At 65.6% G+C, this 24914-nt stretch overlaps 2 protein-coding genes across 13 annotated transcripts; both read right to left on the reverse strand.

The window, feature by feature from the left end:
* Positions 1-3490: 3490 nt before the first annotated feature.
* Positions 3491-14615, reverse strand: UCKL1 (uridine-cytidine kinase 1 like 1). 10 transcript variants are annotated; one of them, XM_015597064.2, is made up of 16 exons: positions 14465-14590; positions 9013-9219; positions 8684-8874; positions 8402-8508; positions 8158-8328; positions 8002-8073; positions 7349-7538; positions 7168-7229; positions 5393-5412; positions 4750-4848; positions 4580-4673; positions 4429-4491; positions 4218-4340; positions 4024-4131; positions 3797-3953; positions 3491-3714 (listed from the first exon to the last, which is right to left on the reverse strand). In XM_015597064.2, the coding sequence occupies exons 2-16, from the start codon at positions 9093-9095 to the stop codon at positions 3635-3637; spliced, it is 1620 nt and encodes a 539-aa protein (XP_015452550.1). In that variant the 5' UTR covers positions 9096-9219; positions 14465-14590; the 3' UTR covers positions 3491-3634. The 10 variants fall into 10 exon arrangements, with proteins under 10 accessions (XP_015452550.1, XP_015452547.1, XP_024895720.1 ...); XM_015597061.2 differs by lacking the exon at positions 9013-9219 and having other exon boundaries at positions 8684-8871; positions 14465-14615; XM_025039952.1 differs by lacking the exons at positions 5393-5412; positions 9013-9219 and adding an exon at positions 6519-6535 and having other exon boundaries at positions 8684-8871; positions 14465-14615.
* Positions 14616-14812: 197 nt separating this feature from the next.
* Positions 14813-24829, reverse strand: ZNF512B (zinc finger protein 512B). Of its 3 annotated transcripts, none has more exons than XM_015597289.2 (16): positions 23490-24829; positions 23066-23208; positions 22608-22736; positions 21888-22462; positions 21557-21783; positions 21371-21442; positions 21137-21283; positions 20850-20974; positions 20684-20776; positions 20385-20483; positions 20138-20308; positions 19726-19920; positions 19434-19535; positions 19065-19127; positions 18621-18719; positions 14813-18334 (listed from the first exon to the last, which is right to left on the reverse strand). In XM_015597289.2, exons 1-16 carry the CDS (start codon positions 23611-23613, stop codon positions 18086-18088), a joined length of 2613 nt encoding a protein of 870 aa, XP_015452775.1. In that variant the 5' UTR covers positions 23614-24829; the 3' UTR covers positions 14813-18085. The 3 variants fall into 3 exon arrangements, with proteins under 3 accessions (XP_015452775.1, XP_015452774.1, XP_006922053.1); XM_015597288.2 differs by having other exon boundaries at positions 20862-20974; positions 21888-22507; positions 23490-24828; XM_006921991.3 differs by having other exon boundaries at positions 21888-22507; positions 23490-24827.
* Positions 24830-24914: the final 85 nt, after the last annotated feature.

A 24914-nucleotide genomic window follows, 5' to 3' on the forward strand; every position in this document is an offset into this window, starting at 1 on the left:
CGGAGACTGTGCACGTCTGCCTGGCGCCCCACCGCGACCTGCCAGGAGCGCTACCAGGGAACCCCGGGCACCTCGAGCGCCACGGGCAGGTGCCGGGGCTCTCGGGGCGGCGCGGGGCGAGGTCCTCAGGGACAACGGGGCCTACCCGAAGCCGGGACCCCCAACCCCATCCTGTGGACCCACCGCGTCACATGGGCTCCACCAAGCCGGGACCCCTGGCTCCAGCAGCCTGCGCCGGCAGTGAGTGGTCCCCGGGGCGCCCTGGGCCGGGACAACCCAGAAAGGCCTCCTGGCAACCGCACACCGGGTCCGGCATCAGATGCCCCACCTGACTCCTGCAAACCGTGCCGTCCGGTGTCACCATTTCAGTGGTTTATTCCAGAAACTGGACGGATGACCAGCAAGTGGTGGTCGCAGTCGCGGGTGCCGGAAAAAGGCGAGGGCAGGCATGGGGTCTGGAGCCCCGGGTCCCTCTTGTTCAACAACCGCAGCAGCAGGCAGGACTCGGGGCGCAGGGCGCACAGGACCCACGCGAGGCGGGGACGCCGCGGGGTCTGGAGGAGCCCCCAGCGGCACCTGCGCGGTTGCCGAGCAGCATCTCCCGGAATTCGGGCGGCAGCAGCGCTGTCGCCCCTCCCCCCGCACCGGTCCCCTTGCTTTGGGTCAAATCGGGGCCAAGGCCAGCAGCACTGGGCAGAAACCGCACTGGCAGGTTTCTGCCGTGGGGCCGCCCTGTCCCCAGGCCGCCGGTACCCCCTAACTGCCGGAGTGGACCTCCTGTTCCCAGCCAGAACAAACCCTGTGGCACTCCAGTTCAGTGTGGATTTCCCAGAACTCAGGCTGTGCCTGAGGCACTGCCCACCCCACCCCCACCCCGCTCCAGGCCCACAGCAGCACCACGTGGCACCTCAGCTTCCAGGCTGCGCTCCCCCAACCAGCTCGGTCAGGGACGCATGCTGGGCCTGGGGCAAGGAGATCCAGGCCACATGGCCCCAGGACATTCTTGGCCCCCAGCTGGAAGCCAGTTGGTGACCAGATGCGCCAAGAGCCCTGTGCCCAGAGCAAGGCCCACCCGCCTGGCGGTTGCCCCACCGAAGTGGCCATTGCTCTCAGCCCTCCCCTCCTCTGGCCTCGTCCTGCAGCAGTCACAGACATGGGGCCCTGCCACCCTTCTAACTCAAGCACAGCCCAATTCCACCTGCTCCCCCTCGGCTCCTCCCCCCCCCGCTCCCCTCAAACCCTCAAGCTTGACTTGGAGACCTGGCCCCAGGGACCAGGAACCCAGGCGGCTAGCAGGGTGCTTCCTGGCTCCAGGGGGCCCAGCTGAGGTACCCCCTGGAGGGCAGAGTCCTTCCCTGGGCCCACCAGCCCTCCGGCCCCTGCTGCTGACACGTACAGTGTGCTCGCATGACAACCGCGTGTGCCTAGTGCTGGGCCTGAGTCTATTTTCTGGTCCAGAGGGTGGCCCTGGCTCCCTTCTGCCAGGCCAGGGTCCCCTCCCGCCCCTGTGGCAACTGCTGGTGGGGAAGGGGCAGCACCTCCCGGGCTGACGAGCCTGAGAGTGCCTCTGGAAACATCATTCTCAGGTTAGACAGTCCTGGAGGGGCTGCCCCAGGCGGCTGACGGAGCCTCCGCAGGCAGTCTTTCCTTAAGGACCCACACCCCGAGTGTCACAAGTAAGCTGGGCAAGTACAGGGAGGAGCTCTAGGTCTCCATCCCAGCCACCCCTCCCTGTCAGGCTCTGCAGGTGTCCAAGACTGCAGCCCCCTCCTCACAGCTGTCCACTCTCCCCCAGGTGCGACACCCCCACCCAGTCCTCAGCCTCGGCTGGACTTGGAGGAGCCCAGGTGCCCAGAAAGGCAGCACGAGGACCCCTAGCTCTCATCCCCATCAGTCTGCTGTCCTGGAAGGGCACCGCCCCAGGCTTCTCCTTAGACTGGTCTCCTGAGGAGCCCAGCACTGTTCCCAGGAGAGTCTGGGACCTTGGCCCTGGTCCTGTTTCTGGAGCTGGGGCCCACCCAGAGGCCAGAGGGATTACCTCTCCTCCCATCGGCACCCCAGAAATCTTCCCCCATGGCTGTTTGGAAGGTGATCCACTTCCACGACGCCACAGGGCCCTGGCAGGAAACGGGCTGAAGTCCCCTAAACTGACTTGTGGCCTAACCTCCCTAATCCACCTCTGATGAGGTCCCAGCCGGAGGGGGCAGGGCCTCTGGTTCGGGTTCCTTGCCTCCAGGCTCTGTCCTGAGTGCCCACTGACCCCAAGATAAGGGAGGATGCAACCCTCTCCCAGGGCCTGAGGGCTGAGTTGGGTGAGGGCCACTGGGCACTCTCTTCCTGGCACACGAGTGCACATGTGTCTGGATGTGCTCTGTGCTACGTGTGTGTGTGGTGCTGGCACATGCGTGTACATGTGGGGCTTTATTTGCTGGGAGCTGGTCAGTCCCAGCCTGGACTCTGGGGGGCACTCCCAGGAATAACCTCACCCTGCACGACTGTTCACCCCAGTCCCCACCTGGGAAGGCCAGAGGGAGTCGTCCCTGACTCATGGCCTGGGTGCACCGCCTGAGCCAGGCCAGGCCTGCTGTGGCCGCCCGGTCTCCAGTACATAGCACAAGAATGAGTGAATGAGTGGGGACATGGAGGGGGAGCCACTCACCAGGTTGGGGGCAAGCCCCTCCTGCTGACCTCTGGGCCCCGTTTCAGTCCTCGGTCCCTGGTGCCCAGCCACCCCTCGGACAAGCCTCCCGCCTTTATCTGCCCGCCCTCGGTCTGGCCCCCACCCAGTGACTTCCTGTCTCCGCCCCACAAGCTTTTCCATGACACGGCCTTTGCGGGGGGTAGGCAGACCAAGAGGGCAGGAAAGAGGCCAGAGCCAGGGCTGGAGGGCGATAGAGGGAGGCTGCGGCGCCCGATGTTCCACCTGCCCAGCCGAGACATCTGCACCTGCACACCTCCCCCAGGTGGCGCGAAGGCAGGGCTGAGTGGGGTTTCTGGCCCTGAAGGGCAGGGCTGGCTCACTGAGGCCCTGGCCACCTCTTCTGCAACTTGGGCTCCTGCCAGTGGCCGGGACCAGCTCATCACTGTCAGCCGCCCACACACTGATTTCCGCTGGGTCTCCCAGTGGTACAGACTTGTGGTGGTGGGGGCGTGGCTGCAGAGGCTGTCTCTGCTGAGACCCGCGGTCCTAGGTGCAGGCCAAGGGGCCACCAAGGGGCCCACCTAGTGGAGCCAGGGGCCTAAGCCCTAGCTCTGCCATCCCCTGAACCCTGGCACTGAGCCTGGACTGTAAGGAGGGCCCATCCCGCTGGTACAAGGCAGGGACTGACCAGGCCCCAGCACAAGCCAGGACCCTAGACTCCACCCTCTCCATGGTGGCCTTGCAGCTGGGACTGAGGCAGCCAAACTGCTGGTGACCCTGGGGGCCACTCCCCAAGCCCAGGGCCCATGCGGAACAGCAGTCCTGTGTGCCCGGCTCATCAGTCACAGATTCATTTCTCCTAAAACTTTATTTTACAAAATGGGTAGAATAAATTACATTGGTAATACTTTTGAATGAAGTTAATGTCTAAGCAAGGGTCAGGAGGCAGGAGGCCGGGTGCGGACAAGGCGAAGAGGCTGAGAGGCTGGCAGGCTAAGTCGTAGAGGCCACTTCCTCCTCGTCACTGCCATCTGGGACTGCATCGGTCCCAAAATAGCGGTCGCCAAAGTTTCCTACAGAAAGAAGCAGGTCCTTGTAGTGGGGACTGAAGCGCGGGCGGCCCCACGCCTGCTGACGGGGCCCAGGCAGCCTCACCGATGCCTGGGATGATGCGGAACAGGTCGTTGACGCGCTTGTCCACTGCCGTGGTGATGATTCTCACGCGCGGGAATGCGTAGGCCACCGAGTGGACACCCATCTCCGCCATGAGCAGCGACAGCAGGAAAATCTTGTCCTCGGGCACGTCGTGGTCCTGCGCCAAAAAGACCCGGATGGAAAATCCCCACCAGCCTAGCCACCTGCAGCCCCTGGGATCCACTCACCAGCAGCACGCGCACAGCCATCATGGCCGCAGCACCCGTGGACACGGTGCAGTCCATGAGGATCACGTGGTCGTCACTAATGTCCTTGGGCAGCCGCAGGTAGTGGAGCTGTGGGCAGCCACAGCGTCAGGGCTGGCCCTAACGCGCTGCACCGCAGGCTCCCGCCCCTGTGCCCCGAGGCGCGCGCCCCGCACCTCTGGCTCCCCGGTGAGCTGGTTGGTCTGGATGAGGATGGTGCCGATGCGCACGTCCTTGCACACCGCCCGCAGCGCGGGCTCCATGGTCTCGCCCGCCCTCAGGATGGACACTCCGGTGATCTGGGGCGGGGCAGTCTGGGCAGTCCGGACCCCGCCTCCTGGGCCGCCCCGGCCCCGGCCCCGCCCCCGGCCCCGCCCCCGCAGGTACCTGCTTCCCCGCGTAGCACTTGCCCGCGTAGTCCTGCTCCTGCGGGGTCTGCACCACGCAGTCCTGAGCAGAGTGGGGGCGCTGGTGAGCCAAGGAGCCACTGTACCTCCGGGCCCCGCCCAGCCGCCCCACCCCGCCCCACTCCCAGTACCTGGAAGGGCAGGAACGACAGAGCATGCTCGATGAGCAGCCGCATCAGCCGCTTAGAGTAGAAGATGAACTCATCCCGGCTGGTCTCCTTGTCCCTACGGGCAGGCGGCAGGTTGAGCAAGAGGGCTCCGCCCTGGCCGAAAGCGCGCTGCCCCACGGGAGGACCCTCACCTGATGATCGTGTGCATGCCCCGCACCTGCGGCGTGCTCTTGAGGACACTCAGAGTCCTGGGCAGGGGGTGGCACTGGTGTGCCGAGGCCAGCGCCGCCCTGCGGACAGAGTGGGGAGTCAAGAAGGCGATGTCTTCTCCCAGAGCCCTCTCTTCCCACTCCAGATCCTGTGGGGGGCACGTGTGGTGGAGACAGTGGGCTGTGCAGGGTGGGGCCGCCGCCTCCCTGTGGCTGATCTGGAGGGAGGGCCTGCCTCTTCGAGAGCAAGGCGAAGGTTAAAGGACACAGCGAAGGCAGAGCAGCTGACCATTAGGCAGAAAGCAAGAGCCGAGGTGAGCCTCCCCTCAGCCCGGCCCCTCCCACACGCTCGCCCGGAGAAAAGGGGACCAGGCAGCAGGAGTCTGAACCCCTAGGATGGGCAGCTGGTCCCCGCTCCAGCACACTGCTCCCTGCCAGAACAGCTGAGCTTTGGAGCCAAGCCCTGGCCCCTCCCCCAAGTGATGTGCAGGCCCCTCGGGATAGGGGGACGAAGCTGGCTCAGAGGCACCCCTGCTCCCCCATGCCTGGAGAGGAAGAGGGGCAGGAAGGGGAGGGCGCAGCCCAGCACAGCGCAGCAGGCGGCCCCACACGGGACTGTCCTCACATATCCCAGCGCAGCTTCCTCTGCTCGCGGGTGAAGAGTGCAGTGAGATGGGGGGCAGAGCAGGAAACCCCAGGGTTTACAAAGGAAAGGAAAGAACAGAAGAGACCGTTTAGCAGGGGGCACAGTGGCCCCTGCAGCCACCAGCTGGCCTGAGGCGGGAAGAGGCAGGAGGGCCCCCTGAAGCCCCTGCAGCCCTGGCCTGGTCGAGCGGGCCCTCTTCCCCGCACCCCAACCAGCCGCACTTCCTGGGGCCGTGGGAGGGACGCGGCCACCGGCCAACACTTCCTTGCCGACCAGAGAAGGAAGAACGTGGCTGCGTTTTCTCCTCCTGCAACCCTGGGAACTTTCATTTCCCAGAGCTGAGGCCTGCAGAAAACCTGACGTGACAGCTGCAGGTGCCAGCCCGTGACAGCCGAGCAGCCTCGTGCATGGCAGAAAGGAGGAGGTGTTTCTGGCACCGCAGCAGCACTCGGGGGCTGGGTACTCGGGGGCTCCCCTGGCTGAGGGCTCAGTCTGGCGCCTCCCGACTCCAAGAAGGCCCAGGCTGCGGGCAGGGGCTCGTGCCGACCGCTGAGGGGACAGGAGCTCATTCCCCCAATGCAGGACAGAGCCGGACCCCAGGCCCAGCCAGACCTCCTCCTGGCCTCTCTGGTTCTGACTGCAGGCCCAGAGTGGGCAGGGGGCCGCAGGGCTGGGGCTTTGCCACCACCTGGGGAGTCCAGACCGGCCCTTTACATCAGGCAAAAGAGGTACAGACCCAATCCTACTGGCCGTAGAGGGGTATGCCTGTGGTGACGGCCCCGCGGGTCCGGCAACGCCAGCTCAGGACAGCGGAGCCCTCTGAGGTTGGAGCCCACACAACCAGCCTCACTGGGAAGAAGCCCCCAGAGGGTGGTGGCCAGCCTAGGGTCTGGGCCCACTGGGGCTCAGGCAAGTCCCTGAACCTCTCTCTGGGCCTTAGTTCCACACCTGCCCACGAGGGGCGGCAGAAGCAGTGGGGGGCTCCCACAGCGCTCCTGCTCTGCCTGAGGCAGGGCTGCCAGGGGTGGGCGCGGCAGGGGGGGGCCTCCGCCTGCCCAGTGACAGCCCAGACCGCGGCTGGAAACGGGGGCGGGGGACAGCTTACCTGACGCTGAGCTCGCGCTGTGGCAGCAACCGGGAGACAAGGGAACGGGGCGGCGTCAGTGGCGGCAGCACGGCCCGCTCGTGGTCCCCGGCCAGCACCGCCCACTGCTGCGTGTGGCCCGGCCAGCCAGGCCGCCCCCACCCAGGCACGGACGTGCCACAGCCCACGGAGGGATGGCATCGGGTGGCTGGCACTCACAGGGGGGAGCAAGCTCCCTGTGGCCTCTGACCTGGGCACCCTCTGGGCCAGGCAGGCAGCGCGAGGACTCCTGGGGCTCTGCTCCACAGGCTTCAGGCCTCCAGCACCCCATTGTGAAGCCAGCCCGGGACCTGCACTGGCCCATGGTGACCTTGGACTCTGGTCTTACCTAGAGTGCTAAGGATGTGGGACTCGGCACCAAAACCCGATGGTCCCCCAAAAGGTCAGGACAGGAGTGCCCTGTTCTGTGCAAAGCCCAGCTCAGGCTGGGAGCACCGGGGGGCACCCCCAAGCCCCACTTTCTCAGGGAATGGGCTGCCTCGGTCCAGTACAAGCGGCTGGCTCAGGAGGCCAGGCAGGGACGGCTGGCACGGGGTGGGACACAGGAGCAGGAGGGTGGGTGGTGGCGGCAGAGGCGGTGGGGCGGGGCGTGCAGGACACACTGGCTCACCTCCTCCAGCTGGCTGTGCACGTGCTGCACGATCAAGTCAATGGCGACTGTGTTCCCGCTCCCTGGGCCGGGGAAGGGCCGCGGGTGACGCGGGCAGAGGGTACGTGGGTGGGGGACGTGGGGGTTGGGGGGACACGGGTGGGGCGTCGGGCCACCTCCCCCCCGACGCCTGTGGTCTCACCTCGCGGTACCACGATGTCAGCCAGGCGCATGGTGGGCTGGATGTACTGCTCGAAGGCGGGCTTGACGAACTTGTTGTACTGCTTGATGACGCCCGCGATGTCCCGGCCGCGCTCGCTGATGTCACGCCGCAGCCGCCGCACCAGGCGGATGTCAGAGTCCGTGTCCACGAAGATCTTCATGTCCAGGAGCTGCAGGGCAACAGCGCTGCCTGGGCAGGTACAGGGCCCAGCTCCCGCCGCCCAGCGAGCCCAGGGGACGGGGCCCGGGGGGCTCCCCGTGGGGCTTCGGGCGAAGGTGCAGGCGGACCCTCTTCCGGGCCGCTGCGCTCTCTGTGGCCTCGCTACTGGCGCGGTCACAGCGGGGCTGAGGCCTGATGAGTCTGGGGTCTGGCCCCACATTCGGCACGCAGCAGGTGGCCCCTGAAGGGGCTGTGGGGTGCCGAAGGCAGCAGGGTTCCCCGGGCCTGAGCTCCAACTCAGTGGCCTCAGGCCTCCCCTTGGGCCTCAGTGGGTACAGAGAGGGACCATTCTTTACCGGACATCCAGGGACTGTGCCCCAGAGGACAGGTGCCCGTGCACATAGTGACCTGGGTGGTCCAAGGAGTCCTGCAGATGTCCCCAGCAGGATAGCCAGTCTAGAGCCAGCCCTCACCTCCAACAGCGTCTTGTCCGCAAAGGCCATGATGCCCTCAAAGATGATGACGTTGGCACCGTACAGTGTCTTCTGCAGAGAGCAGGAGCCGTGACTTGCCCGCCCGCCCGCCCGCATGTCTGGGCGGCCCTCGCAGCCCGAGCCCGTGGGGCCTACCCAGTCCTTCTTGCGGCTGTGAGTGGTGAAGTCGTAGACGGGCACCTTGACGCTCTTGCCCTGCTTCAGCTTCTGCAGGGTGGCCACGATGAGGTCGAAGTCGAAGGCGTCCGGGTGGTCGAAGTTGTAGTTGTTGAGCGCGGCCTGCTCCTGCTGCTGCTGCGTCAGCACCTGCAGAAAGTCGGGTGGGGGCCTCAGGCCGGCTCTGGGCCCCGGGGACAGGACGGGGACGCGGCACCCTCACCTTATAGAAGGAGTCCATGGACAGTAAGACCACCCAGGGCACGTCCAGGGCCTCGATGATCATCCTGGCCACGGTGGTCTTCCCGGACGCGCTGCCGCCCCCCAGGCCTGCGGGAGCGAGGACGCGGGAGGGGCACGGGCAGCCTCGCAGATGGCTCAGGGCGCCAAGACGGCACCGCCCGCTCTAGCTACGCCGCCAGCCTCCCTGCCCACTCCCCAGGCCCGCCAGCAGACCGGGGGCCGAGGCAGCGGCTCCGGTCTCGGGGCAGGCGGCGCCGCTCACCGATGGCGAAGGCCTCCTTGGACTGCGCGCCGTGCTCGTTGTACCAGGGCGGCCGCCCCGCCGTGTAGATGGTGCGCTTGCTGGTGCGCAGCAGTGGCGGCTCCGACTTGCACTGGCTGGTGGTGCGCTTCCGGGGTGCACGCCCGGTCCCCACGGGTGGGAGCAGCCTGTCCAGGGCCTCTGCGCTGCTGCTGCGAGGAGGGGGCATGATCGCCTCAGCCCCGCCCCCGCCCCGCCCCCCCAGGCCCACGCGGCCAGTGCACAGTGCACCCCGCGCAGGCGCACGGACGGCCATGGCCCACACTCGGCTGGGGACACGCGGAACCCACCTGCTGCCCACCGGCGGGGCCCAGGCCTGTTTCCACAAGCTCAGGGGGGTGGCGAAGACAAGGAGACACATGGGCGGTGCCATCCCACGCCAAGGACAGCAAAGGCTCCACTAAGGACTGTGTCTCCTCCCGGACACTCTCTAGGCTGCCTCTCATTTTGTAAAATCCAACCCTTGCCACCCTGCCCATAGGGAGGAGGAGTAGCTCCTGGGGAGAGAGGCCAACGACAGGGCTGAGCAGGGTGCTGACGTGGATGCCACAAGAGGGGATCCGGGGCAGGGAGGCCGACGGGAGGCCACTGCGCCTTGCGCTCCAGCACCCTGCACATGCTAGAGAGGAGGGCGGAGGTCCCAAAGCCCACAGGGCGGGAACCCCGTTGGGAAAGGCCCGTCCAACGTCACTCCTGTGAGCGGTGTGCTGACTGCTCTGTCGGCTTACACCCCAAAGGAGCAATGGCGTCGTCACTGGCCTGAGGCTCAAACCCGATGGGGACAGCTCCAGGGCGGCTCAGTGTGGCTGGGCATTCTGGCCAGTACGTGGAGTCGGCCCGCTGCCCGCGCAGGAGACCGGCGGGCTGGGACACGGCGTGCCCCGGAGGTGCACGAGATGGGGGAGCGAACCCTGAGACGCGGCCCGTTTGTGACGCCAGAAAACGGAGACGCCGCCCTGCGCGCCCCTCACACGAGCTCCGCGGGCCATGCCGGGGCCACCCTGGGCACAGCGACCGGGAACGGGGGCGCCCGCCACGTGTGACCGTTTCACAGGCACACGCTCATGTTATCAAAAACCAGGCCCGGCCGCAGTCTGTCTTTGAAGCTCTCTGTCCTGCTGTCGCCACGAAAACCACGGTGCCAGGAACTGGCCTCAGGCAGCACCAGCTCCCCAGGACAGGGCCTTCCTGCCCCCGAGGCGGCCCGGTGCCGCCCGCTCAGGAACGTGGTTGTTCCCAGAACCCTGGTGCTGCCGGAGCCAGGAGGGCGCTGTCTGTGCATGCGTGGAGGGTGGGGGTGGGCAGGGGAGGGGTCGGTTGAGGTCTGACACGGGACAATGACATCGGCACAAACGTAGGCAGCAAAAGAAACAGCCATCGTGTCCGACAGGAGACTTGCGGCACGGTCCTGCGGGACAGACGACAGCCACCGTGTGTCTCCTGGTCTCTACGACAGTGGGGAGTGGGAGGGCGCCCTGGGAGTCATTAGCCCGGCGGGGTGCTGCGGCTCCAGAGGCAGCCAGTTCCCGCAGTGTGCACTCGGAACAGGGTGCCGGCGTCTACGGCAAGGTGAGTGCAAACACAGTGGGTGCCTAGGTAACCAGGCAGTGGGGCCTGGGGACAGGCCAGGGTGCTGCCACTTGACAGTGCGCACGTGGGGGACTCGGCCGGGCTTGGACGAGCCGCCCTGGGGTGCTGCTGTGCTCCCACTCAGCCTGGCCGGAGATGGACGTGTGCGTGTGCAGTGGTGTCTTTGGCCCCCGGTTGGGGGCAGTGCCGGCTGCTCACCTAGACACACTGTCACCACCAGGGAGCACACGGCCCCCAGGGTCGCAGGGGGCTCACTGATGGCTGCCACCCATGTGCCACACCCCAGAAGGGGCAGAGGGCGCTCCGAGCAGGTGGCCAGGTGGGCTGAGAGCAAAGTCCAGGCCGGCCTGTCTCCCATGCCTGCCACGCAGGCAGCAGACACGGTTGGCAAAGGAGCAGTGAAGACAGCCTCACAGACCCAAGGCTTGGTAGCCAAGGGCTCCTGTCCCCCTGCTTACCACAGGCTGGGGACCTCTGCAGCGGGGAGCTTTGGGCCCTCCTGATGACTGTTCCTTGCCCTACTGAGGTAACGACGACCATCCCCAAGAACGGGCCACCTCAGCCTTGCGAGCAGGGGCCTGAGCACACCAGGCCAGGTCTGTAGCTAAGCCCAGCCCACTGCCCTCTCCCAAGCCCCGGCTTTGTTGGGGACAAAGCCTCACTGTGCCCTCAGAGCAAGCCTCACCGCACTGCCACAGCAGGACCAACTTGGAGATGGGAAAGTCGTACAGGAGATCTCGTTTCCTATTCACAAGTGGACACAGCGACAACAGATCATCTCAACCCAAGGACTGAGGCCATGGAAACACAGACTCGCCTGTAACCAGCAGCCCAGCCAAGCCAGTGCCACCCCCAGCACCTGCCCAGCCTGCTTGTTTCCCAGCATCCACCAAACAGGACCACACGGGGCCAGAAGCTGCTGAGATGCAGCGGGGCAGGTCTCACTACAGCTGCGGACAACAGGTCGGCCACTCACCTGCCTTCTGCTCCAAGGGCCCGGCACCCCGAGATCCTGATGCCAGGGTAAGCCGGGGGGCTGCTCATGGCAAGGACACGGGGTGATCTGAGGTCCGTGCACAGGTACCACTGCACTGCCTTAGGCCCACAGCAGCCCCCCAGGACAGCTCAGGAGCCCCCTGAACTGCCCCTCCGTGGGTGGGTGGCACAGGAGGTGCAGAGCCAGGTGGAGTCCGACCACTGGCTGGCGGGGGCCGCACGCTGGGGGCCCCTGGGAGCCCCTGTGCTGAAGGAACAGCACTCAGCACCGGCCACAGCGACCGAGGTCACAGGCATAAGAGGATCACCCGGGTGGGGGCCGCGTGCCGGCCTGATTATTAATAGCACTGACCCTGCTGAAGAGAACAGGCTGGCGGGGCGGGCGTGAGCTGTGCTCCCTGCACGGCTGGCCTAGTGCCGGCCCGGGCTTGCTGCGGGCCGCTGTGCACCCACCCACCAAAGCCTAGGAAAAGCTCCAGGCCCCTGGCCTGCCTGGGGCTACAGAGCCAACCACCTTAAACAGCGAAATCTGAGGTGTGTCTTGGCCAGGCCGAGCTGGGCATGCCACCCTGTCCCCAAGGTGCCTCTTAGAAGGATAAACAAATCTGAAACTCTACCTCCTGTGCATCTGAGAATAACTGCTTGCCCCGCCCCCTCGGCTAGGCTCCAGTACATCCCCCAAGGCCACTGGTGCTCAGAGTTGCGGGGGACACAGCCACTCCCCAGCCTGGCAGCAGGAAGAAGGGCCGTTCAGCAAGGACGGGTTGGCTGATGCACCCTTCCTCAAGTCTGGAAAGGGAATTGTGTCCACAGGTCCCCCACCTCCTCCCTGTGATCAATCTGTCACATGCCAGCTTTTCTCCTAGGTCGGCCTCTACCAACATCGCCGCAGCTGGCACAGCCTCAGTTTCACGTGAGGTTCAGAAACCTGGAAGGGTTGCTCCTGGCTGCCCAGGTAACGTGGAGGGGTGTCTAGGCCTGTGAGAGAGGCACCTGGAGGCAGGACTGGACTGATTGTCATTGCCCACAGGACCTGTGCCTCCTAACCCCACCTGGGTAGATGGGCAGGGATGGCCCATGCTCAGGGAAGCCCGTGTTGTCCTGGGCAGGGCTGCAACGGGGCGGGCAGCACCATGGCCCCCCTCACGTCTGACACCCAGTCAGGTCTAAGGAAGTTTGCCCAGAGACTGAGTAAAATGAGGCCGGAGGAAAGAGGGGGGAGCTGGTCCACCAGGACTCAGCCCTGGGGTGGGGGACAGAGGTACTGGGCAGCTTCCTCAGGACCGAGAGGGAATGGGGGTCTGGGAGGCTGCAGCCCTGAAGCGGCTGAAACAGGCTCGAGATCTCCACTTGGAAGCCTCCTGCAGGACGCCCTGCGTCCCGGCCTGGGCCAGCCTCCCTGGGCCTGCTTCCTGCAGCCCTGCCTCCACCTGGACTACACCGAAGAGACAGCCTGAGGAGGGCAGGTACCACCACAGGTGCTCGATTGTTCACCAGCATGTCCAGTGCAAAGGCATCCCAGGACCCTGTCCTCATGGGGCTGACCCTCTAGAAGGGCACAAGAAACAATGGCAAAGTGGACAGACCACACCGATGCGGCTGTGTGACGTGGGAAGGGAAGCTGAGTGGGCATGGGCCCCTGCACACACTCCTGGAGTCCACATGGAGCCAGTTCTGGGGGTGCAGGGAATGGGGGGTGAATGCTTGAAGACAGGGCAGGGGAGGTCCTCAGGGCACCTGCACCAGGGGACAAAGTGTGAGTGAGCAGGGACGATTCCAGGGCAGACCCCTGGGGACAGGGAGAAGGGCACCGCCCACAAGTCCTGGCTCCCTCCCGTCCACAGGGACCAGGCTCCATGGTGCCTCTGCCTCGCCGGGCACCACGAGGGGCACTCCTGTCCACTATGTGCTCTGTGCTTGGGCAATGCCTTCAGGGAGTGCTTTTCTCAAGAACTCATCTGACCCCACTGTCTGATCTTGGGCGAAACCTAAAACTCTTCGGAACCAGCAGGTGTCACAGACTTAGGTTCTGTTAAACCCTGTAGTGCTGCACCAGGCTCCTAGTCACTGCTCACAGTGGGGTTGTGAACCCAGGACACAAGGTGCCCCCTTGGCGAAAGGCAGCCTCGAACGGCCTGGGAAACTGGGGGGCAGCAGTCACCGTAGGGCACCCCTTGCCCGCTTCCTCCCCCTGCCCATTAAGGGGCTGCACTGGCAGCTCCCAGACATTCCAGCTGCACAGCGCTTCTGCGCCCAAGGGCCAGACCAACCCCGGGACTAGGAGCCCAGGCTGGAACCACGGCTTCCTCTGGCGCCACCCGTGGCCATCCTGAGGCTTCTCCAGGGGATAGTTCAGACTGGGAAATGAGGAGCCACCCTTCAAGTGCAAGAGGCTTGCCCTGAGCACTTTGTCACCGCCCCCTGGTGACACTAGCTCCAAAGGCACACCTAGCAGGAGCCTGTTTCCTCCTGACCACTTCCGTCTCCGCGGCCAGGGTGACAGATCGGCTAATCCCCCATCGCACTCCCACAACTTCCCTTCTTGCAAAGCCCCCACAGAATCCTCAAGGGGCCCCCACATCAGGCGGGACTGTCAGAGGACACCATGCACCACCCCGCCCTCAGAATCACGACTCCTGGCCTCTGGTGGGGCAGGGGCAGGTCCTGAGTGGCTGCGGATCCCAGAGCGGACCACCTCGGAGCGTCAGGCGGACACTCTGCAGCCCGAGTGCCGCGGGCCGCGTCCACTCGGCACACAGGGCAAAGTCAACCTCTGGGTGCAGGCCGCGCTCCATCCGCCTAGCCTCCGGCGCCCAGCGGACTCTGGCCCCGCGCAGGCCCGACCCACGAGCCCCTGCCCGCGGGCCGTCCTGGAGGGGCGGTGCAGACGCGCAGGCTCACCTCGGGCTCAGCCCTCAGCCCCCCGCCCGCGCGGCCGGGGACACCTTTGGTCTAGACCCGGCTCATCCGGGTCTCCCCTCTCGTGGGGGCCGTGCGTCGGAGGAGACAGACGGCCGCCTCGCCCCAGCTCGCGGGCAGCGCCCCACGGAAGCCCGGGCTGGGGCGGGAGCTCCGGCTCACGTGGGCCACCCCACCCCACAGCGGGCCCGAGGGGCGCGCGCACCCCCCTAGCCCGCGCTCGGCCGCCGCGCCTACCGGTCCTCGCATGTTATCTCGCTTTTCGCCACCGGCCGGGCAGGCCTGTCTCCCGCGGCCGGAGGCGAGCGGGGGGCGTCGGCGGAGGCCGGGGGCGCCGCCATGGAGCTTGGAGGCTTCTGCGCGTGCGCACGGGCGGGGCTGGCCGCACTGGCCGCCGGGAGCTGTGGTCCGTGGCCCCGCGCCGCGTGCCCGCCGAAGCGCCGCGCGGACTACAAGTCCCACGAGGCCATGCGACCGACTGGGTAGAGACTCAGAGTCCGATGGAGCCACCACGTGCGGGCGTCGTCCGACCAGGGAAGGACCCCCACCCCGCGTGTTACCACAAACTCAGCCGCACACAACCCCTGGAAAAAAGTCAATAAACATTTATTTGATACAGTCATTTTTAATACATACAGTTGATGGCCCACCCCACGCCACTCAGGGCCTCGGGGCGGGGACGAGGACCAGGGACAGATGGTCACAAGGCGGGCAGGGCCCGAGCTCACCGTCAAAACATCTTGCAAATAAACACTTTGTAGATAGAATATATATGTATATATATGGTTACAAGTGATAGCTGGGACCTCTCTTTCAAAATGCACTTATGTACGGAGAACTGGCATTAAAAAAACCAAACCAAGAAACCCAAAGCACAGGACGTGTGGCTGCTGGGCCAGAAGTGCTGGCCAGCTCCCTTGAACCCCAGGGCTCCAGGGCAAGTAACCTGGGGCCCACAGAGCAAGGACACAGGGGACAGCCCTGCCCTCCACAGGTCAGGGTACACCCGTTCTTTCCCTTCTGAACCAGAGGAACAGGAGGGGGCTACGGGGGCGGGGGGAGGGTCACTGGTCACACCGAGAGACACCCTCATCTGCCTTTGCATAAGCAAATAAAGTGCATCCTATTCTTGTGTGAAGTGTCAGCCCCTTGAGCCAGCCCTTTCCTGTTCTCTGAGCGAAGTGGGGTGGGCTGGGCCAGAGGTAGATCTTCAGAAAGGGACCAGCACTAGCCCTCAGCTGGGGTCTGGGGTCGGGCAGAGGCCACGCCCACCACACCCCAGGAGTCTACGGCTCTGGTCCCTCTCACTGAAGGTGTGGGTCAAGGCTAGGTGGGTTACCTAGCTGTGCTCCCACCAAAGTGGGAGGTGGGCAGATCCTGCTGAGCCACCCAGGGCTCTGCCCCCTTCCAAGGGCTCTGCAGACCAGCTCGCCGCTGCCACTCACCAGCCAGAGCGCAGGAAGCAGGGAGGGACGAAGGGGACAGAGAGAGGGGTCCGACCCAACAGCCACTTTTGGCAGCAGCCCCCACGCCCACTTTAAAGATAGGGAAGGGGCTTAAAGTGCTAAATGTCAAGTTATCCAGGACCCCACCTCTTCCCACATACCTAGGCGGGGTTCCCACACCAGAGACCATTTATGGACTTTGGGGGATGACCTGGAAACTCACCCCCCAGCAAAAACCAGCCCCCCACTCCCCAAGGGCCAAGTACCTGAGAGGCTGGGGTGGGTGGCTGCCCCCAGCAGAGGTGTTGAGGTCCAACCTCCTCTAGCCATTGGGCTCCTGTCAGCGCCTACTCCCGTCTCCCCTCCTGCGGCTGCCCCTGCAGTGGCTGCCTGATCTCACCTCCACCAGCTGCACACCATAGTGACGCCCAGGATACAGGAAAGAAAGCTGTCCTGCACCGAAGCCCTGCCCATGCTGCCCACCTTGACCTTTGACACTGGATCGCATCCGCGGGCCCATGCCTCCAGCCTTCGATCAGATCAAGGTGCGTGTGAGTGGGGAGGAGCCCACCTTCTCACACCCCTTCTAGCACAGCAGGCCAGCACTGCCCAGGACCAGAACCTTCTGGCCAAGGAAGGAAGCTGGACACAGGCAGCACAGCAACCTGGCTCCAAAGCCCCTGGGAACCTGTCCCCTACTGCAGGGCAAGGAGAGCTGAGCCCAGCTTGGAGCCCCTCCTCTCCAGGGGCTGGACGAGGACGGGGCTGGGGGGCAGAGGGCTGCCCAGTCATCACTGCCACCCTGAGCAGGGGAGGGACCCCAGGGGCCCGAGCAGGCCCCCACATCCACCGTTGGCACCAGGGAACCCTTAGCACCAAATGTCAGATTGTTGTAAGTTTTTGTATAAAAAACAGAATTAAAAAAAGGTTGTTACTTGTCACAGCAACAAGACTGGCATCCACTACACACCCAGGAGACACACGCACACGGGCAAATATCAAAATTCACATCGTCCAGGATCGGCAAGGCCGAGCCCTCATCCCACCCCCCACCCCCACCCCCGGGGAAAACAGCCTCCATTCAAAACCAGCAGCCTGGAGCATCCTCCTCCTCCCAGCAATGCCACATTCGGAGGGCAGAGCCCCAGGAGGAGGCCAGAGGCTGTGTAGTCACCTCCTCCAATGCCCTGGACTCTAGCCTAACCCCTGCCCAGCCTGCAGACCCAGCCATCCTCAGGGCCCCAAAGAGAGCCAAGAGAGCCCTGGAGCTCCAAGTGACCCACTATGACCTTGGTCAAGCCCCCTCCCTGGCCTTCAGCTCTCACGTCAAAAGACCACACAACCAGACACGAAGGAGCAGGTTAAAACAGGGGAAGGGGGCTCCCACGGGAGCTTGGCCACAGGCCAATCCAGCCGAGCAGACTGAAGGCTACTTCCTACAGCAGCCACTCAGATCCGGGCCTCAGCTCCTTGCCCCACATGCCCACGGGCCCCAGGTCAACCCCAGAGCCCAGACCAGTCCATCCCTAAACCATCGGGCTGCTCCAGGCCAGGCCAGTAGTGTCGGCGAAGCTAGAGTTTGGAGGCAGAGCCTGCTCTACGTGGCCCCTACGCCCAGGGCTGGCAGCCACACCCATGGACCTTGAACCCCTGTTCCTGCAGCCCTGTGAGTGGGAAAAGCAGAGCCCCTCCCTTGCCCCAAGCACCACTGGGGACGGCCCCCCACCATGACAGACACAGGCCAGGGGGGCAGGGGCAGGGGCCCAAGCACAGCAGGGGTCGCACAGACGGGGGCGGGGGGGCCTGGAGAGGTAGAGAACAGAAGCGGAGGAACTGGAGGTGGTGGGGTAGGGAGGCGTCAGGTCAGCACGGCAGCGGTTAGACTCAGGTCTGTCCTGGGAGGTAGCTGGGGGCGCTGGGGTTCCAGTGTCTGGTAGAGAGGCTAGGCTGCCCAGGTACCCTCATCAGCCCAGAACCAGGGACCCCTGAGCCTTGGGCCTGAGGAAGCAGACGGGGCATGCAGCTCGCGTGGCGAGGGCCGAAAGGCATCTGGCCACTCTGCACCAACCCCATGGCACCAAGGCCCAGGTCATGGACCCTCCTCCTGCCCGTCCAGGACCCCAGACTCTGCTAGGCCTGTGAGTGTCCCTCCAGGCTATTGCACTTCTGATGCCACCACTGGCCCTCCCCAGGGGGCACAGCCCAGGTGTGCCCTGTAGCAGCCTGCACAAGGGAAGGGCCAACCTCTGGGAGGGGACAGGGGCTGGCTGCCCCACTGGACAGATAGACAGGCAGGGGTGGGGGTGGAGAACTGGAGCACAGACTGTCCCGGACCTAGCTACTCCCACCCTGGACAGAGTGGGGCGGTGGCCAGCATTGAGTCCGGGCCCCACCCACCTGCCAGCCACCTCGCTCACTTCTCGGGTGCCTTGCCAGCTCCCACCTTCCGGCCAGCGGAGCCACGGACCCCCTTGTCTCTGCCTCCGGGGGGCCAGTCGTCCTGGCGAGGGGGCGTCCTGGGAGCAGGCTCCTCGGGCGGCCGCTCCTTGGGCTTGCGGCCCCGCTTCCTCCCACCAGCCAGGCTCTTCTCCTCCTTCTGGGGCACCAAAGAGTCCTGGCTCCGGTGTTTGGGAGGCGGATCTGCCGAAGTCCGGAACCAGTTCTGGGGAGAAGAGAGCAGCAATGGAGACCCAGGGCAGCCTGCCACTGCGCAGAGGCGGCCGATGGCAAGAGGGTGCGCCCACGCCTCGGGGCCCGCCCAGGAAGTCGGGGTCCAGTCCCAGGAGACAATGCCAGCTCTCTCAGTGGTGGCCGCCCACTCTGACGACCACCCTGTCCTGCCTTGCTCCTGCCGGGCAGGCCCGTCTCGTCCTGTCCCCATCTCTCCACCGGAGACCACCCCACCCGGCCAACTGTGCTGGGCCGGCGCGGCGCCCAGGCCCACCCACCTCTGCGTGGGCCTTGAGGATGTGGTACTTGACCCCGCTCTCAGAGCTGAACTCCTTTGCGCACAGCAGGCAGCCGTACTTCCCCACCAGGTGGTCCCCCTGCAAGACAGGTGCCCGACCGCCACACGTGGGGCAAGGAGACAGACGGCAGCAAGCGCCGGCGCCCTGGGGAAGGGGCGCAGCCCCTTGCTGAGGGCCCCTCGCCCAAGGCCAGGGCAGCAGGCCCACTTGTGCCCATGCCGGCGAGGGACCCCAGCTGGCAAGACGACTCGTGACTGATTCAGGGCCGGGACCGGGGGATGCCAGTGTCCTGGGCTAGGGTGGCCATGGGGCACGGCCAATCCCTGGCTCGTGGAGGGGGCTGTCCCACAGGGGTGGGGCTGCATGTCCCGGGTGTGAGCAGCTAAGCAGCTGCCCGCTGTGGCGGGGGGTCGAGACACTGACCTTGCTGCAGCCGGCGAGGTGGGCCTTGAGGCCAGACACGCTGGAGTAGATGGCTCCACAGCACTGGGGGCGGGAGGCAGTCAGGGGGGCTCCCGGCGGAACCCCCAGCACGTGCAGCCTGGCCCCAGCCCGGGGACGCTGGGGCCTCTCTGGACAAGTGGGGCAGGGGGGCTAACCCCAGGTGTCCCGGGGTGTGGGCACGCTGTGTGCCTCTAGGGCTGAGGTGAGGCCTCCCTGCCCACCCTGCAGGGGCCCAGGGATCGCAGGCAGGCTGGTTGCTTGGAAAGCTCCCGCCCAGAGCTACGCCAGGGCTCTCTGTCTCTAAGCCCCAGTGTCCCCACACCCCGCCCCCAGCCCGCCCCGGCTCACGTCGTTGGGGCAGTTGACGTGGCCTTTCTCTTTGACTTCGCTCTTCCATGCCTCCAGCAGCTGGGGGTTGAGCGTGGGCAGGCCCGGCCGGGTGTAGTTGAGCTGCAGCAACAGGCGAGCGCCAGGGTGAGCCCAGATGGCCGGGCGGGCCAGAGCCAGCTCGACACCCCGGCTGCTACAAGGGACCCTCAACTGTGTCCTCTGCAGGAAGATCTGAACCTCGGGAGGTCAGTGGAAGCCCCAGGCCATGGGGCAGGTACACCACAGGGGTGCTCAGGGACCAGGAGCTCACCCGTGCCGTTTCGGGCACCAGGTCGTCCTTCATCCGCCGCTTGGTCCAGTCTCGGGCCAGCTCATCTTCCGCAATCTCCTGCAGGTGGAACACAGCAACCTGGGCCGATGTGCGGCGGATGCGGCCACTGGGGGTCCGCTCGACACCCAACAGGTCCTCGGACTCAGGGGGCTTGTCCTCGGGCTCCTCAGGGGGCTGCAGGGCAAGGAGACCTCGATAAATGACCAGGGCCATATGGCACGGAGGTGCAGGGAGCCCAGGTGGGGGCGTGTGCGGAACATGGAAACAGGAGTCCGAGGCTCGCTCCCTGACGCACGTGGCCCACAGTGGGGCGGGTGGGGGGAGCGCACGCAGCAGGTGGCACACGGACACCACGCTCCGTGCCTGAGGGACAGGAGGCCCGGCCACTCACCGGGGCCGCATGCTCCGAGCGCACGTGGTAGTCGTGGCCAGCCTTGGAGCGGTAGGTCTTGCCGCAGTGGGCGCAGGGGAAGGACGGGCTGTCCACTTCACAGGGCGGCTTCCCGCAGCGTCGCTGGTGGTACTGGTAGCCCATAAGGCTGGAGAAGGCGGCCCCACAGCCCTGGAGGTCAGGGTCGGGTGAGTGGCCAGCCCGGCATCGTGCCCCGGCCGCACGGCCCGCCCGCCGCCCCACTGACCTCCTGCGGGCAGCGCAGCCTCCCCATCTGCTTCAGCACCTTGCGCAGCCGCTCCCGCTCCTCCTGCTCACTCCCCTCGGAGGCCTCGGTGTCGGAGGGCTGGGGGGCGGGCCCGGCCTCAGTGCCTCGCCTCCACGGGCCCTGCCCTGCCCAGCGCCAGGGCCAGGTGTCCAAGGTTGGGCACAGGGGCCACTAACCTCCTGAGGTTGGTGGTCGAGACTGGGCAGGGGGCTGGGCTGATGGGCCGGGAGGCTGGGGACAGTGGCCAGGGCTGGATGCGCCTAGGCCCAGGGGCATACCTTGGCGCTGTGCTCAGCCATGGTGTGGTAGTTGAGGCCGGCCTTGGACTTGAACTGCTTCCGGCAGTGCTGGCACTTGAGTGCGTCCTGCAGCTGTAGACACAGTCCCACCTGTGAGGAGCTGGCCTCGAGGAACCGCCACTCCTGTCCTCAGGGGCAGCCTTACCTTCTGACACACCTCCATGTGCTTCTTGAGCCCCACCAGGGTCTTCCGCGTGACCACGCTGCAGGTGGGGCAGACGGCCTCCCCCCGTTCGTGGATGGCCCGCTGCCACTGTTCCTCGGGGCCACCTGTGGGGCAGGGCCGGGGCCTCAGGGGCTGGCGGGCGCTCCGGGACACCCTGGATGCCAAGCGCAGAACCCAGGGTCCATGCTCAGCCGCCCATCCACGTGGTCCAGGACCTGCCCCACCATCGAGACCTGGCCTGGGCCCCACCACACAGGAGACCCCACCTGGGGCCAGGTGGGCCGTGGGGGCCGGCACCTCCTTGTTGACTGTGCTGGCAGGGGCCGGCACCTTCTTCCGGACGTCCTCGGGGCTCGGCCCCTCCTGCTTCCTGGCACGGTAGCTGCGGGATTTGTCTTCTGCCTTGACCAGGCCTGTGTGCACAAGTGGGGTGGGCGGCTGTGGTCCTGGGGCACGAGCGCGCTGTGCACGAGCCCAGTCCCCACCGGCCGGGACCTCACCTTTGAGTCCAAAGGTTCCTGAGATGGATGGCTGCTCCCCCGTAAACTTCTTGGGTGTTTTCTGTTTCCTTCCTGACTCGAGGGAGAGAAAACAGGGGCCAGGAGTCTGGTCAAATAACCATCGAGAGGCCGGCTGCTGCCCCCACCCCGACCCCGGCCGGCCACTGCCCCCCCGTCTCGTCTTACTGTGCTTTGTGCGCTCGGCTCCCTCCTCGGTGGGGGACACAGGACCTGGGGCCCTCGGAGCCTCCTTGCCTCCTGAGGGCCTGTTGCCCACAGAAAGGGGGCCACCGCTGGGGTCTGTGCCCAACTGGAAGGCTGAGCTCTGGCCCAGGGTGGACGGGCCATGCTCACCATTCTCTGGCCTCGTCTGCTTGGGTGGGATGGGGCAGGCGACCAGGCCGTCCGCGGCCCTGCAGGCGACAGGGAGATAAGGGGCAGGAGGGCCCACTTTGGACCCTGTTACGCCAGCTGCAGGCAGGGAGCACCCGGCCCCAACAAGGAAAAAGCCCCGTACCTTTTCTTCCCACTGCTCCTCCCTGCGGCCCGAGTTTTGTTCTCAGACTTGGTCAGCAGCACCATCTTGCAGGACGGTGTGTGTCTGCTGATGGCAATGGGCCTGCTGACTGTCACCAGCTTACTAACCACAATGGGCCTGCTGACCGTCACCGGCTTTGTGACTGGCACGGGTTTGGTAACTGTCACAAGTTTTGTCATCGGCACTGGTTTGTTTGTGGTCACTGGTTTGGTGACCGGCACAGACTTGGTGACCGGCACAGCCTTGGTGACTGACACGGGCCTGCTGACCGTCACGGGCTTGGTGACTGGCACGGGCCTGCTGACCGTCACGGGCTTGGTAACTGGCACGGGCCTGCTGACCGTCACGGGCTTGCTGATGCCAATGGGTTTGCTGACACCCACAGGTTTGCCGATAGTAACAGGCTTGCTCACTCCAATGGGCTTGCTGACCCCAACAGGCCGGCTGATGGTGACCGGCCGGCTGACGGGCCCAGGCTTGGGAGCAGGGAGGGGTCGGTCCATGTGGTTCCAAATCCGGTGCTTCTCCAGTTGGGTCTTGGAGGTGAAGGCGGCCTCACAGAAGGGACAGGGAAAGGTCAGCCTTTCTGAGATAGCACCCTGGGTAGAGAGGGCAGGCATGGGCTGGGCTGCCCCGGCCTCTGCCCGGCAGCTGGGGCAGGGCAGGCTCAGGCCCCCTCCCCAGCCCACAGCCCCTTACCCCTTGGCACCGCTGGAAATGGTACTTGAGTCCATAGATGCTGGGGAACTCCAGCCAGCACCCCGAGTTTGGACACTTCACCCTGGAGTGTGCCTTGAATTCATCCTTCCACTGGTTCATCAGGGAGAGCTGGGTGTGGGAAAGGCCGGGCTGCTGACCCTCAGCCACCCAGGCCTCTGCCAGCCCGAGCCCTCGACTCAGCACCCTGCCCAGGCCTGCAAACTGACAGGCTACAGGGCCCCCCGACCTTGGGACCGCAGCAAGATTCAGGCCATCCCGAGCAGCGGGGGTGCACAAGACCTGTCTGGGGCCCCGGCCGCACCACGAAGGCCTGAGGTGCAGAGTGGCCTGCAGACATGGACTGAGAGCTCAGGGCTGGACGTGCGCGAAGCAAGTAGAGGCGGGCGGGACCTCACGGGCAGACCCCGCACGAGCCCACCCTGCCCTCGGGAGCTCACAGGGATGTCTCGGAGGGCCTGGTTCTCGGCTTTCGGGCGCCCCTTCTTCTTCCCTTCCGTCCTGTCACTGGCCAGGCTTCCCGGGTCGAAGCAGAGTGGGGCCTGGCTGGGCACCGACTGCCCACCCCGGGCCACTGGCAACCCTGTAGCACACGACACACCAAGCCTTGAAGGCTGTGCTCCCCGCAGCCTCCCTGCCACCCAAAAGGCTGGTCAGGCCTGGAGTGAGTCTTGCTACCCTCACTGCTGAGGCACAGCAGATAGGGCACAGTCAGCCGAGAACAAGAATCCAGGGCCCCTCGCTGCGCCCACCCTGGGAAGGCCCACCTGGCCACCAGGAGCTAGACGTGCAGGGAGGCGGCCCACATGCAGCACTGGCTGACCGTGATAGCTTGGAGTTGACTTTGGCCTCGCCCCTGCTTACCCAGCTTTGGTGGGTCATGCCGCACAGGAAGTCGCACCTCATTCCGGCTGCCATCCTTCCCAGGCCCACTCTTGCTGGACCCTGGGAGCCGGCGGCTGGCTCCAACACAGAAGGGATCGGCCATCACTGCAGAGCAAGTGGAGAGACGTGTGAGGCCCACCGGGGCTGACTCACACCATCAGCTCAGAGGGATCTAACTCTGTCCTGAGACCCTCCCATCCCTGGACACACAGTCCCGGAGCGTGCCGAGAATCACACGGCTCACACCCAGCGCCAGGCCGGGGGTGGCCCCAGGAGAGGTGGAGTGTTCAGGTGGAAGGAGACCAACAACATCCCTCCTGGGGGCCAATTATGACACCGCTCTGGCTGTCGGCTAACAGGCTGTGCCAGCCCAGCCCCTTGGGACACCTTCCTCCACAGCCCGCCCAGGCCCAAGGCAACGCCACCTTGTCTAGGCGGGTGCCCCTAGATCCTTCTCCCCAAGACACAGATAGAGACAGCCACCATGGGCGCTGAGGGCCCTGCCCATTACCCAACTGCATGCCACTCTGGGGGGAAGGGACCGAGAACCAAGTACCGCGAGGCACCTGATTCTGGTCCCCAGTCAGCGGAGCCATCCTACCTGGTCCTTTTCTCAGCTTTGTTCCAGCCGGGGCCCCTCCACCCAGACGGAGGCCTCGTGCTGGGCCCCTCGGCCACCCTCCACCTGGCAGACCTGCTCACCTCTGCCCTGCAGAGCCTCTCTGTCCCCACCTACAGGCCTGCCAGCACCACTGCAGAGGCCACCAGCCACCCGCCACCTGCCACCTGAGGCTGGACCTCCACAGGCCTAGAGCTGGAGGGACTGACTGAGCTGCTGCGAGCGCCTCCCACAGGGACACGCACTGCCGAAGCGGCTGTGGCGAATGGCACGGGCAGGTGGCCCCTGCCCTGCTAGTTTCTAACTAACTGAGGTCGGAGAAGGTGGGAAGGGGCCGCTGTGCGTAGGAGGGCACAGAAGCCGTCTGGGAGGGCTGTGGGCAGAGGTCAGGGCCAGCACTGCCCAGGGCAGGGGTGCCCACATCCCGGGCCTGCAGGGACGTATGAATCTAGATAGGACCGAACAACTTCTCTGGAAGTCCTCACACGGCAACTTCCAAAGGAGACATGCCAGCATGGGTCACTGCCTGTGATGACCCTGGCAGCCTGGGGGGCGGGTGTCTGCTGGGACCCCCCTTTTCCAGTCCTTCTCCAGCTTAGGTGAATTCAGAGCTGGCTTAGGAGGCAGAGATTCTCCTTCCATCCAGGGCCTGTGATTCGTACCAGGAGAAGGTGTGTCCACCCTCCGGGAGGGAAAGACCATTGCGGGGGCAGGGGCGCCGCGCGGACCGCGGGCAACGCTGGCAGCGGGACCACCGCCAAGGCCCCAGGGCCCTGGACCCCGGC

Source organism: Pteropus alecto, unplaced genomic scaffold (genome assembly GCF_000325575.1).
Source record: "Pteropus alecto unplaced genomic scaffold, ASM32557v1 scaffold45, whole genome shotgun sequence".
NCBI classification, from domain to species: domain Eukaryota; kingdom Metazoa; phylum Chordata; class Mammalia; order Chiroptera; family Pteropodidae; genus Pteropus; species Pteropus alecto.

What these genes read in the sequence shown, in the direction of transcription:
- UCKL1 (XM_015597060.2), bottom strand. Translation starts at nt 14,568, where the DNA reads ATGGCGGCGCCCCCGGCCTCCGCCGACGCCCCCCGCTCGCCTCCGGCC. An exon ending in CGGACAAGACGCTGTTGGAG is followed by an intron (nt 7,539 to 8,001) that starts GTGAGGGCTGGC and finishes GTTGCCCTGCAG; the next exon opens with CTCCTGGACATGAAGATCTT. An exon ending in CCGCATCATCCCAGGCATCG is followed by an intron (nt 3,715 to 3,796) that starts GTGAGGCTGCCT and finishes TTCTTTCTGTAG; the next exon opens with GAAACTTTGGCGACCGCTAT.
- ZNF512B (XM_006921991.3), bottom strand. Translation starts at nt 23,613, where the DNA reads ATGGCCGATCCCTTCTGTGTTGGAGCCAGCCGCCGGCTCCCAGGGTCC. An exon ending in AGGCCCTCCGAGACATCCCT is followed by an intron (nt 22,737 to 23,065) that starts GTGAGCTCCCGA and finishes TCCCACACCCAG; the next exon opens with CTCTCCCTGATGAACCAGTG. An exon ending in ACGTCAACTGCCCCAACGAC is followed by an intron (nt 19,128 to 19,433) that starts GTGAGCCGGGGC and finishes TCCCGCCCCCAG; the next exon opens with TGCTGTGGAGCCATCTACTC.